The sequence below is a fragment of the Citrus sinensis genome, chromosome 7 (assembly GCF_022201045.2).
Source record: "Citrus sinensis cultivar Valencia sweet orange chromosome 7, DVS_A1.0, whole genome shotgun sequence".
Taxonomy (NCBI): Eukaryota; Viridiplantae; Streptophyta; class Magnoliopsida; order Sapindales; family Rutaceae; genus Citrus; species Citrus sinensis.
In genome coordinates, this window is record NC_068562.1 from 9,602,773 (window position 1) to 9,614,960 (window position 12,188).

At 33.7% G+C, this 12,188-nt stretch overlaps 2 protein-coding genes across 4 annotated transcripts; one reads left to right on the forward strand and one right to left on the reverse strand.

The window, feature by feature from the left end:
- Positions 1-2,611: 2,611 nt before the first annotated feature.
- LOC102619540 (trihelix transcription factor ENAP1) lies at positions 2,612-4,876 on the reverse strand. Its single transcript, XM_006465486.3, has one exon. The coding sequence runs from the start codon at positions 4,087-4,089 to the stop codon at positions 2,872-2,874; it is 1,218 nt and encodes a 405-aa protein (XP_006465549.2). The 5' UTR covers positions 4,090-4,876; the 3' UTR covers positions 2,612-2,871.
- Positions 4,877-8,219: 3,343 nt separating this feature from the next.
- Positions 8,220-10,921, forward strand: LOC102619830 (FCS-Like Zinc finger 10). Of its 3 annotated transcripts, none has more exons than XM_052431513.1 (3): positions 8,220-10,010; positions 10,116-10,290; positions 10,387-10,921. In XM_052431513.1, exons 1-3 carry the CDS (start codon positions 9,311-9,313, stop codon positions 10,532-10,534), a joined length of 1,023 nt encoding a protein of 340 aa, XP_052287473.1. In that variant the 5' UTR covers positions 8,220-9,310; the 3' UTR covers positions 10,535-10,921. The 3 variants fall into 3 exon arrangements, with proteins under 3 accessions (XP_052287473.1, XP_024948444.2, XP_052287472.1); XM_025092676.2 differs by having other exon boundaries at positions 8,224-8,455; positions 9,233-10,290; XM_052431512.1 differs by having other exon boundaries at positions 8,229-10,284.
- The last annotated feature ends 1,267 nt before the right edge of the window (positions 10,922-12,188 follow it).

Below are 12,188 nucleotides of genomic sequence, written 5' to 3' on the forward strand. Positions count from 1 at the left end.
TTGAGGGATCAAATATCACTAATCATATGAGAATGGCTTATCGCCCACGGCAAACATTAATACAACCTTAGTACTAGGTCCAGTCCAGGAGATGAAAGAGAAGGGTTGAGCCCTAACAGCCCCTAACTTTCTGTACTCATTCGGAATTGACAAGCGGGCTTGGTAGTTGGTAGAGCTGGCAGGGTTGAAGATGCCTAAAATTTGTTAATGAACATGCTGAAGAAGGCCGTAAGCCTGATCTTGTGCTCATAGAGAATTTAATTATCATTTTGGGCAGGGCTGAAAGCTTGGGAGATGCTCTTAAAACTCGTCAACAAAATGAAATCTTTACAGTGTACACCCAGTTAATGTGGTCGCATGTAACATCGTAATTAAAGCTTTATTCAAATCCAAAGCTCCAGCCTCTTGAGGCATCTACATGGTTTGAGAAGATGGAAGGCAATTGGTGATCTTTTTAATGAGATGAGGATGCTTATAATGCGCTTATGTCTGGGATGGTTAAGGGGTCGCGTGATATTTCTCCCTTAGAAGCATGGATGAAGATATTGCAGCATTTATCTGAGATAAAGCCAGATGGAGTTTCTTTAGCGGTGAAAGGTTTCTCAAGCATGTTGATAATGGAAAATGCAGAATATTTGATAAAAAGAAAAATCTTACGAGTTTTTGAAAAGAAAAAAAAATTATTTCCTCTTATTATGCTGCTTTATATGAATTATTGAAATTAGTTTTTAAGGAAAAAAGATACCCTTAATGTTTGTTTAAGTGATACGCACATAAATATAAAAATACAAAAGTCTCTCTCTCTCTCTCTCACACACACACACACACACACACATATATATATAACATATGGACTTAACACATAATTAAAAACTAGTTCAAGAGCCAAAGAATTATGTAAGAGTCATATTATAAACTGCTCTAAGTTAATATTGTAGCATATTTTTGCTATCAATACAAACAAGTGAAAGATAAGTGGACAACATTGCATCACTCAATGTTGTCAAGAACATTGAACATAAATTTAATAGAGTTCAATTAGTTTTATCATTTTGGTTTTTGGAGAGAATTTATGGAATTTTTCTTATACCTATTAAATAATCACAATGGGAAAGTAATGAATGTTATTCACCTCAACATTATATCATAACACAAAGGAGACATTATTAAAGTATACAAAAGGCTATATGGAACAAAATAAGTACTCAAAGTTCGCATAATCATGAAGAAGTTATATGAGATGAACTTTCTCAACTAAGAACTAAATGAAATAATTAAAGATGGTGGCATATGAATAGGACATACTCATCCAAAACTGAACCAATCTGATCAAATTGAATTTGTTCAAAACTTTACTAAGTTGTCAAAGTCCAACTATAAGTGTTACCAAATACCTTAGTAGCTGGGCTGCCACACTCGCAAACGGGCTTAAAATGTCAATGTTTAATATGTGTTAAAAGACTACTTTACCCTTTACAAAAATATAATGAGACAAACATTTTACTAACATTTGTTTGTGTTTTATATGATAACCCTTTTAGGGGATTGCATCTTGGCCCAAGCCTTTATACACTCAGGGTGAGTTATTAAAAGGCCTGGGCTTTGGGTCCACTCTCAAAAGGCCTATATTTTTGTTATAATCTCTTTAAAAAACAAAATAACTCAATTGAGGTGTCTAGTTAGGAAATGATAGAATTTAGAATTATTTGAAGTTTTGAACCCACTAATTTTTTTTTTCACCGTCCTCAAACCCACTAATTTTATTACACCATTTTTTAATTAAAATTTTTATTATTAAAAGAATATTCAACAAATTATTTATTTGACCTTGTTCTAAAGTAAATATGACACTTAATGAATAGAAGTGTTACATAAATTAACAAATTCCTTAGTATAGTCTATTACAGATTGAAAGGAATAATGCCCTTACGTAGAAGTGAAAAGTAGATTTTTTTTTTTACCACTTTAATCTATATAATTTTTTTTGGTCAAATTTTGAAATAGATAAGAACATGATATTATTACTTGCACTAAAGAAAAAGTAGATTTGTGATTTAGTTACAAAGAATAAAGAACTTTAGGAAAACAAAAATAATATAATTATTTTATTGAAAAACAGAGGAAATGAAGAAAAGAACAACAGATTTTTTTTTTTTTTTCAATCTCTTTAAACAGTAAACAGAAGGGGTGCTACAACCGGTTTTATTCATTTCTATAATCACAAACAAAAACTTCGTGCAAGTAAAAACAGCCTTTCAAAGTCATATGCCGCTGCCATCGCTTACTGTCACTAGTCGTTAACCCCCAAGACTAACTCCAATTGAATGCAGAATGGACGACCTAGTGGATTGAATCGGACACTTGTACATTTTAATTCATAAATGACCAACTTTATTCCTTAATTATATATCCTCGCATCCCTTAACTACCTAATTATTCAAAGATTAAAATAAATGGCCAAAATTTATTCCTTAATTATATATACTCAGCAAGTTTGACTGGACACTTAGCTGCCTCACCAGCCACCAGCTAGAGTCTAGAATGTCCCTCGGCGCTCTCTAAAGTGGGAAATCAAAAGTTACAAAAATTAATAGAACTTGATGGCGACTGATGGTGATAAATGCAGAATATATATTAATGGTAAAACAGTTACTACAAAAAGTCAAGAATTACAGAGGAAAGAGGAAACAATCATCCTCTCTAAATCTGAAATTTCTGCAAGTATCAACTGATACAACATCTCCCAATTTTTTTTTTTATTGCCGCGCGATTTAAAGCAGGTCGTCGGAAAAGGTCCCCAATGTTATAAAACAGCAGCTATTGTTTGATATGCTAATCGACATTACATATATGCGATCAGGCCTAGATGCATTACCCACTGGCATTCTCAACAGAGACATCGTTCTCATCATCAAGACCCTGTCGTATTTTTGCAATCTCAGCCTGTGCTCTCTCCATAATCTGCCTCTTCTGCATTTCCAGGTCCCTGTGGAAATCCATCCTCATCTTTTCTAGTTCTAACATCTGCTGCCTCTTACTATTCTCAATCTTCTCATATATCTCACTAAATTTGTGAATAGAATCCGCAAGCAATCTAAACGAGGACCTATCATCAGATTCCCTTCCAATCTTCCTTTTCTTCGGTGGAAGTCCATCTGAATCATCCTCCTCACCAGCAGTAGATTCTGAATGCCCTGGACTATCCCTCATCTCATCCACCCCATTTGCACGGTTCAAATATGCCCTAGGATTCATAAAGACATACTCTCCTGAGTCCATCCCACAAGACAGTCCACCTTGTTGCTGGGGCGATGACATTAGCATATCCATTTTCTTGAAATAAACCCATTTGCTGCCAGTGTCGCCAGTCTCTGCCATCCTAAGCTTCTCCTTCTTATATTTCTTCTTTAATGTATCCAAACGGTTCCTACACTGTGTGTCTGTCCTTTCAATCTTGGACACCTCAGATACCTTCTCTGCAACTTCTTGCCATTCCTCAGATCGAAGACTCTTCCTCCCACGTTGCAGAAACCGGTCACCCCAAGCATCTAATAAAACAAATGTTTCATGCTCATTCCAATCGGTAAGTGCATTCCGCCCACCAGATGAGGGCCTCAGTGCTGGAGTAGCCATAACCGGGGTCGGTACTCGAGGAGCAAATTCATAACTTGAAACCAAACTCTTCAACTTCCTCTTTTTTGGGTGCCTTTCTACATCATCAAGGTCATCTGCCTTCCAGTTGTAATTTCCTCGGTTCCCATCATCATCCTCATTATACTCGTCATCATTATCGTGATCTTCAACCTCGTCATCTTCATCATCGTCATCATCATCCACATCTTTCTCCACATATGGAACAATGCCATTATTTTGATTATTGTTTTCTTCTTCCTCACCAAACTCTACTTCATCTTCATCATCATCTACATCAGTCTCATCCTCATCATTAACATATTGATTGCCAACTTCCCGAGAATATGTCACGCCTCGAACAGGAAGCTTTTGGCGACGTGAGGAACCATAACCCTGCTGGTGATTGCCACCATATGGGTTTGGTGGATACCTCGCATCATCATCAGTGTCATCCATTTTAAGCAAAACTCAAGCTCAACAATAAGAAACCACGAAAATGTACACTAGTACGTTTACTATCCAATTTTAAAACAAGATTCAAAAACCAAATATAAAAACCCTCAGCCAAAAAAGGCTACCTCTCAAGACATTCAGCCCTAATATATCCACCAATATCTTCAAATACACAGGATAAGACATCAAAAACAACAAATCCCGACATTCTTTCTACTAAAATAACCTAATTTTTCACTTCAAACATTCGAAACCATGTTTCTGTGATTGGGAAAACAAGACTTTCAAGTTCAAAGCTTACTTTTCAACAGATCAAATACCCAAAACTTACGACCCCCACACATCTGGACTGTCAAACAACCTAATTTCTTGAGTTCCAACAAATATTCTGTCTTCTCAATAATCAGATCAAGAAACAATCGTAATTCATAAACCTCAAACTTCGTTACCGTTACATTAGATTAAAACTAACTATTACTTACTAAACCAAAAACAAATTACCCAGAATTTATTATCCTGAAAAAAAAATCCTCCTTTTAAGCTAAGAAAAGAATCCAAATTCAAAGAAAAACAAAACCCACAATTCTTACCTCAAAACTAGCTCAAAGTTTGAATCTTTTCTTCAGAAACAAACCCCAACTCAGGCTTCTCACAAAATTTGGGAAAGGCCAAAAAATAAAAACCCTAGCTCATAAATTTGTCAGAAATAGAATATGAATTTTCAAGAAAAATAGAAATTGTTTGTGTGGAGAGAGTTGTCAAAAGTACATTCGGGGTTAAAAGAGATGACTGCTAATGTGCGCTAGGTGTGTTTCATCTTGGAATCAAAGACTTTGTGATAATGGGCTTCGGCTTTATACTATTGGGCCTAGCTTCAAGCCCTGAAGTTTGAGACAATCGCAATTACAATAAGAAAAGAATAAATTTTAGATTAATAGAAGTTTGAAGACATGGTGCACAATAGTTTAGATGTTTGGTAAATTTTTATTTTTACTTTATAGTTAATATCTTTTTCTAATTCTCTACGACTGGTAAGGAGTTGTGTAACTCCAAATCTTTTATACGATCCTGATAGGTTTTATTAGTTAAGCATAGTAGTTATATTAATAAAAAGGCAAAATATTAACTGTAAACAAAAAATTCATTGATAATTCGTTAATATTTATTTTTTTAATTATTAGTATTAACTGGTTTATTTTGTACAATACTATTACGATATCATCTAAGTTTCAAATTAAGGACAAGCGCTAGAGAGTGCTCGGAGGGTTTAATTTTTATTTTGTACTACATTTTGATTTTTTGTTTAAAAAAAAATTGAAGCGTTTTATCTTATTATGAGCGTGTTATTATTTTCACCCTATAAATAACTAATATATTTTATGCATAAAAAAAGCTATTTATGTAAACAATACATAAAAGAAAACTATTTTGCAAAAATAAAAATACAAATGATGAAGTAAAGGGTATAATTTTTTAACGTATAAATATATGGCAATGGTAGATATCTCAACAGTCAACAACTAAGTTTTAATTTAAATCTTAATTAATTTGGTCGCTGAATAATGGTTAAATAGTTTAATTTTATAAATTATAAGATTATCGTCAAAATAAATAAATAAATAACACGTAACATAAAGGAAAGAAAAAGGAAACTGGAAAATATCTATAAAGCTCTAAGAAGTCCAACACCAACCGAACACAAACTCCTCATCCGTCGCTGGCGATCAGAAGCAGTTATGTTTCACTGACACAAATGTCTTAAACGTGTGGTGGGTCCCACAAGCCCGGGCGGCAATTGGTTCCCTCTTGAGCCGTTCGATCGCCGGCCTTTTCCCGGGCGAATCTATCTCTGGTGCCGTCGGATTGCACGAGATTGGCACGGCTAAAACTAGCACGTGTGAGTCAATTTTTGTAAACTATTTTAATTTTAGTTTTTCTTGCGTCGCGCAAAACGACGATGCAAAACTGTAAAAAGCGTAAATAAAGAAACTGTGACGGAATCATCACTCAAGGCTCTCAGAGCCTTTTTGCCATGTTTTGTGGGGTCGACCGTGGGACCCACTGTGGCATGGACTTGATAGCGAAATCTTGACGTCGTTTATTGACGGTTTTTGAGTTTTCCACTTGTCAGTGACGGACGTGGCAGAGACTTGTGGTTCCAATTTGCCTCCCGTAATTTCGCATTTACTCAATTACCCTTCAAGTTTTGATTTTTTAAAATTATTATTTTCCAGTTCTGTGATCATACAATAAAATATTTGTCGAGATATTGTTTGGATTCAAAGGAGACCAACATGTAACAACTTGAATTCTCAACTTTTGAGTGGTTAAATAATTATAAAGCATGTGTTTGAAGTGATGATCTAGTTTAAAGAGATTTATTATACGATTAAAAATTGATTCTAAATCTTCATATTAAAATTTAATAATATTTTTAAGTCTAAATAATAAATTAGATGTTTAAATTATAGATGTTTTTATAAACACTAACTAGTTGTAAAAAATGTGATGTGCATAAATAATTAAGCTAAAAATTGTAACTCACTTTATTCACCTTGGTGAAATTAATAAATATACTTAAAAGAAGGAGTTATATTAGCCAATAATAGATTTTTCATAAATTTTTGGTCATTAAAATTAAAATATTACATGATAAGCGAAAAAAATAATCAAAATTGATTGAATAAATATGAGGTGGCAAGCTATCTAAAACTCCTTGAACTGGTGAATAATTTTTTATTTTTTGAATTAAGAAATGGGAAGAAATATAATGCCTTTCTAATTTTGTTTCATAACGGATTTAGAAATTTTTTTTTTTTTCAAACAAACAAAATGATTTTGGTTTTGGAGGTTGATGAACCAAACAGGACCTTATTCCTAGCGGTGATCGTCGTTAAGCGACTGAAAACATCGCCGTTAGAAAGATAGACGCTGTTTGGTAACTTACAATTAAGCTTGAACTCCACCAGTCAACTTTGTCTTTTAGTGCTTACTCCCTCAATAAAAGCTAAATAAAAATAATTCTTTCACAAGCTTCATCTTTAAGTTGAGAATTATTTGGGTCTATCATATAAGCACCGTTTTATGGTCTGAATCCAAGGCATTTATCCACAAATCCACTACTTTTAGACTATTTTCAGGGTTAGGATCTTATCAAAAGAAAAAAAAAATTAGGGTTTAGGATTTTAACTTTCTCTAATGCTTTACTTTTTTCATATAAAAATTAGATATTTAGATATATTTTATTTATTTGTTGAATTTTCAAATTAAATAAAAAGCAAAAATGAAATGTCTGAATTAAGATTATTTAAATAAAATACAATTAAATGTCTTTCTTATTAATATATTCGAGATTTATTTATTATTCTTATTTGTGAGTGTTGGTTAGTGTAACTAATTATATGTTTTTTAAATTCATTCTCATGTGATTGATATTTTTATGATTAAAATTTTTATTCTAAATCTTGATTGAACATAAATTTGATTGGAGCCTAAATTAGTCACCAAATGAAATTAAAGCAAGCCGTACATATTGTATAGTAAGCGTATGCGCACATATTTATATATTTTAAAGCAAGCATGCACACACAAAACACAAGTTTCTATCACCAAAAAACAGTGAATTTTTCACTAAAATCATGTATCTTGATTATAAATTATCATAAATAAATTGTCATAGTCCAAGTCTGCAACTTTGTCTCTCATAAGACACGACAAAAAATTTTATGTATACAATGAAAAGGTAATTAAAAATATATATATATGTTTCACTCGTACTTATACCATAATAAGACACGATCTATATACCAACAAACTAAATATAATTTGTTAATTTTGTATCCTTTCTTTTTTTGCTAAATTATTATTGTGTTTATAACAACAATTCTTATAAGAAAAATGCTGGCGATGGGCTTAGAAATAAATAATATTCACTTTTAGTAATGCGCTAACTAACGGCCGGATTTGCATGATGCCACAACTTAATTAGATGGTCCTAATTACTCTCACGGAGTAATTGGTAGTTTGTCTTTTAATTCGGAATATACGTAGTTTTATACCGTAGCTTATACAAAAATACGTATTGCTTAATTAATTAATCATGAGAGATTGAGAGAGAGAGAGAGAGAGAGAGAGAGAGAGGGAGTAGTAGTATATCAGAAGCCTCAGTGCTTCACTGTTTCTCTGATTTTGAAGCATGCAAGAGAAGCAAAAACTGAAAAAATAAAAAATAAAAAAATATTTTGAAAGTGAAAGAGAGAGAGAGATAGAGTGGGAGAGTTTGTGAGCTCTGAAAGCTTTTTCACTTTGTCAATGGCCATCTCTCTCTGCTGCATTTGTGATTTTGAGGCTTTCTAGTGAAGAAAACCAGGTGTACTTTTGTTATTATTTTTTTTAAAAAAAATTTCCTTGTTTAGTTTGATGCATTTTTTTTTTTTTTTATAGTTGTCAGCTGTCAAAACTGGGTCGTGATTGGGAATCAGATTGATTTATTTAAATTTTAACTGTTGGTTGATGATTTTGAGGTTCATTTGATGCACTTGATGAACATCTAACAAGTTCTTTTGCATCTGGGTCTGATCCTGCTGCAGGTCATTTGATTCATAATTTATCTCCATTATTGTTTTGGATTTAAAGTTTTGTTTTTATTTTGGATTAATCATATGAGCATGCTTCTGTTTTATGCATGATGTCTTAAGGTTGGTTCTTTTCTGCAATCAATGCACTGAGGCTTTTGTGGGGTTATTTGGGTTTTTGTTGATTTTTAATCAAAAGAGATTTATCTAATTTGATTGTGTATGTATTACAAAGAATTTTCAATTGGCTCTTGGAATTTATGATCAGTGTTTTGATTCAGTTGATCATGGAATAAGGTTCTGGAAAAAATTGCAGTTTCCGTTGGTTTTCAGTTTTGATATAACAATTTCTGTAGATTGTTTTCAGGTGAAATTTTTGAGCAGATTTTCTTTTATTCAACAATCTTGATCATCAGTTTCTGTACCTTTTAAAGCTAAAACCATCATTGAAATTTTTTTCATTTGGGTTGCTTAATAAGCTATCATTGCTTTCTTCATTTTGCAAACGTAGATTGCTTCTCTCTCCCATTGTTTTCACTAATTAACAATGAGTTCTATCAAACTCATTGCAGTAATTCGTTGCTGGTTTTCTTTCATGAGGAGTGGGGTTTTCTGATAATCCCCAGGAAACATCTATTCATGTTAATGTGATGGCTGATTCTGCTTCAGAGTTCAGTATTCAGTCTGATAGTTTTGGCATAAGGCAAATAAGCAGTTCACTTTCTGGGTTCCTAGTAGGACTTAGTTCTAAAGGTTCGTCTGACTCCGACACTGTTTGGAGTCCTACATCTCCTTTAGATTTCAGAGCTTTTGTGAACCTTAGCAATCCATTTAGTGTTAAGTCTCCAAGATCGCCTCCCCAAAATGGCTATCAGAAGAAGTGGGATAGTAGTGAGGTAGGCCTTGGTATCATAAACTCTCTTGCCGAGGAAAAAGAATTAACCAGTGAAGTTTGTAATTCATTAAAGAGGAAGAACATTGTTTTTGGATCACAGGTGAAGAATAACATCCCTTATTCCTCGAGGCATTTCAATGAATCGGTTAGTTCTTTTATGAAGTCCAATTCTTTGCCTCGAAACTACATGATTTCACAACTTCCGCAAACCAAAAATCCCAAATTCCCATTCGATAGCTCAAATAGTGTTGTAGGAAACACAGAATTCCCATCACAATCTGGGTCATTTTCCTCATCTCCAACCAGCTCGGCCCAAAACCAGGATTTGAGATCCAAAATGTTCTATTCAGCAGATAGCACTATTACACTGAGTGCACCTCTGGTTATTGACAGAGATTTGCTCATTAAAACAAGTTCGCTTCCAATACCCATTGGTTCTGGCCATGGGCATGCAGGTTCTCTCTCTGCACGAGATATAGAGCTTTCTGAGGATTATACTTGTATAATATCTCATGGTCCAAATCCTAAAACAACTCGTATTTTTGGTGACTGTATTTTAGATTGTCAAGCTCATGAGTTGACCAATTTTGATAAAAAAATAGACCAAGAGGTTGAAATGACTCAAGTGTCCGAGCGCCCAAATGATTTAAGCCAATATTCATCTGATGAGTTTTTGAGCTTCTGTTACTCATGTAAGAAAAAGTTGGAAAAGGGAGAAGACATTTATATGTACGGGTTTGTCTCAAACACCTTTTTTCACATTTTTTTTCTCATACCAATTCTAGCACTAGCACTGACGCTGTATGGTTTTTTTTCCCCCTCTCCTTGCAGAGGTGAGAAAGCATTTTGCAGTTTTGATTGCCGCTCTGATGAGATTTTTGCTGAGGAGGAAATGGATAAAGCATATGAATCCGCCAAAAGCTCTCGTGAATCAAGTTACCATGAAGATATCTTGCTGTTGGGTATGCCCGCCACATAATCAGCTGTCTTTGCTTCCCATGCTCTCATGTCTATTAGTGATGAAGTTATCACCAAGTGCCCCTATCTAAAGAGCTGTGTATGTGAATCTGTCTGCAGCCATAGATGATCCGATTGGAATCTGTTTGTTGAATGTGTTTTGACTTTCGCTAGAGTGTTGAGTTGTGGGTGGCAACAGCCTAGAGTTTCCTTCTGCAATCGGGATATAGAAACAATTTCGACTATTGTTTACCCTATAATTTTGATCAGATGAGTTAGAAGAGGCCAGAAGCCCCGGCTCATCAGTTTTCTTTCCTAATTTTCATGTTTTTGCCTAGTGAAAGTTCATGTAGAATCCTTTGGAGCCTATTGAACTCATTATTCAATGTATGAAGCTCTCTCTTGCTCCCGTTGTTTGCAGCTACATATTTGCTTTGGGTTTCTCTCTTTAGCTTCCAATCACACTTTTGATTTCATATTAACTGAAGTGAACATACATTGATTAGATAGTATCTTTTCAGTTTTCTCAATTTGTTGAAGTTCTTTGAATTTGATTGTCAAAATCTTGCATTAGTGCAAGTGCTTGTAGGTTCAACATGACTGCCCGGTATGCGTATGCAAATTGATCAGATAGTATCTTTTCAGTTTTCTCAATTTGTTGAAGTTCTTTGAATTTGATTGTCAAAATCTTGCATTAGTGCAAGTGCTTGTAGGTTCAACATGACTGCCCGGTATGCGTATGCTATTGCAAATTGCAAATGGCAATTTGGAAGCATTGAAATTGGCTGCCTTGCTTGTGAATTTTCAGTTAATTTTACCTTTATTTTGTGTCAACACCAGCTAAATGATCAGCCATTCTTTTTGAAAAAGAACAATATTGGTGTTGCATCTTGCTCATGAGAGCTTTAAAAATTAAAACCCCACATGATTGCAAGTCAATGGTTAAGAAACCAACAAAACCGACTAGTCATTTTATGTGGGCATATTTTCAATGACTTGAAGATAAGAAGAATAAATTATGGAATGAGAATGAAATGTCCCAAGATATTATCACGTAACATGGTAGTACCCAAAGGGAAATGTACCACATGATTCCAAATTCCAATTTTTACTCTTTTTATTTTTTCGAATTATGAGAGTATCTACTCAAAAAGCAATATAACGTGATATTACCATAAATTCAAAATTGTCGATGTACTTGGCGAATACTTATCTTATTGTCACACATAGTCTTTTATTTACGGAGTACTTATCTTATTATCTCATTGCCACACAATGATTTGTATACGGGTCACATAAATGTTACATCAACTAAAGTAGAAAACTTGCAAGTGTAGCGTTATTCATTTGAAAGCATGTTTCGGCATGTTAAATGAACAATAAAAAACGATTTTTCTGCTAATTTGTAGTATTTGATTGAAAATGAAATAGATAGAATTCATTCGATTGCTGGGATTTTTTTTTTTTTTATGCATAAAAAATGCTTTCTGGTTTGAAAATATTATTAGCTTCAATTATTTATTTATTTTTTTTAATAAGGAATTTATTGGCCCCCAATCCCCATAAGGACGAGTTGAAGTGAGATGAACTAAAACATAGATTTTGTTGAAGTGGCACTAATACAAATTATCATATAGGAAAAAGGTAATTAACTACAAAAGCCCGTCACGTGTCAA

Bases quoted from the DNA above. Each gene is read 5' to 3' on its own strand.
- LOC102619540 (XM_006465486.3), bottom strand. From the start codon at position 4,089: ATGGATGACACTGATGATGATGCGAGGTATCCACCAAACCCATATGGT.
- LOC102619830 (XM_025092676.2), top strand. From the start codon at position 9,311: ATGGCTGATTCTGCTTCAGAGTTCAGTATTCAGTCTGATAGTTTTGGC. The intron at 10,291-10,386 runs GTTTGTCTCAAA...CTCTCCTTGCAG, and splicing joins GAAGACATTTATATGTACGG to AGGTGAGAAAGCATTTTGCA.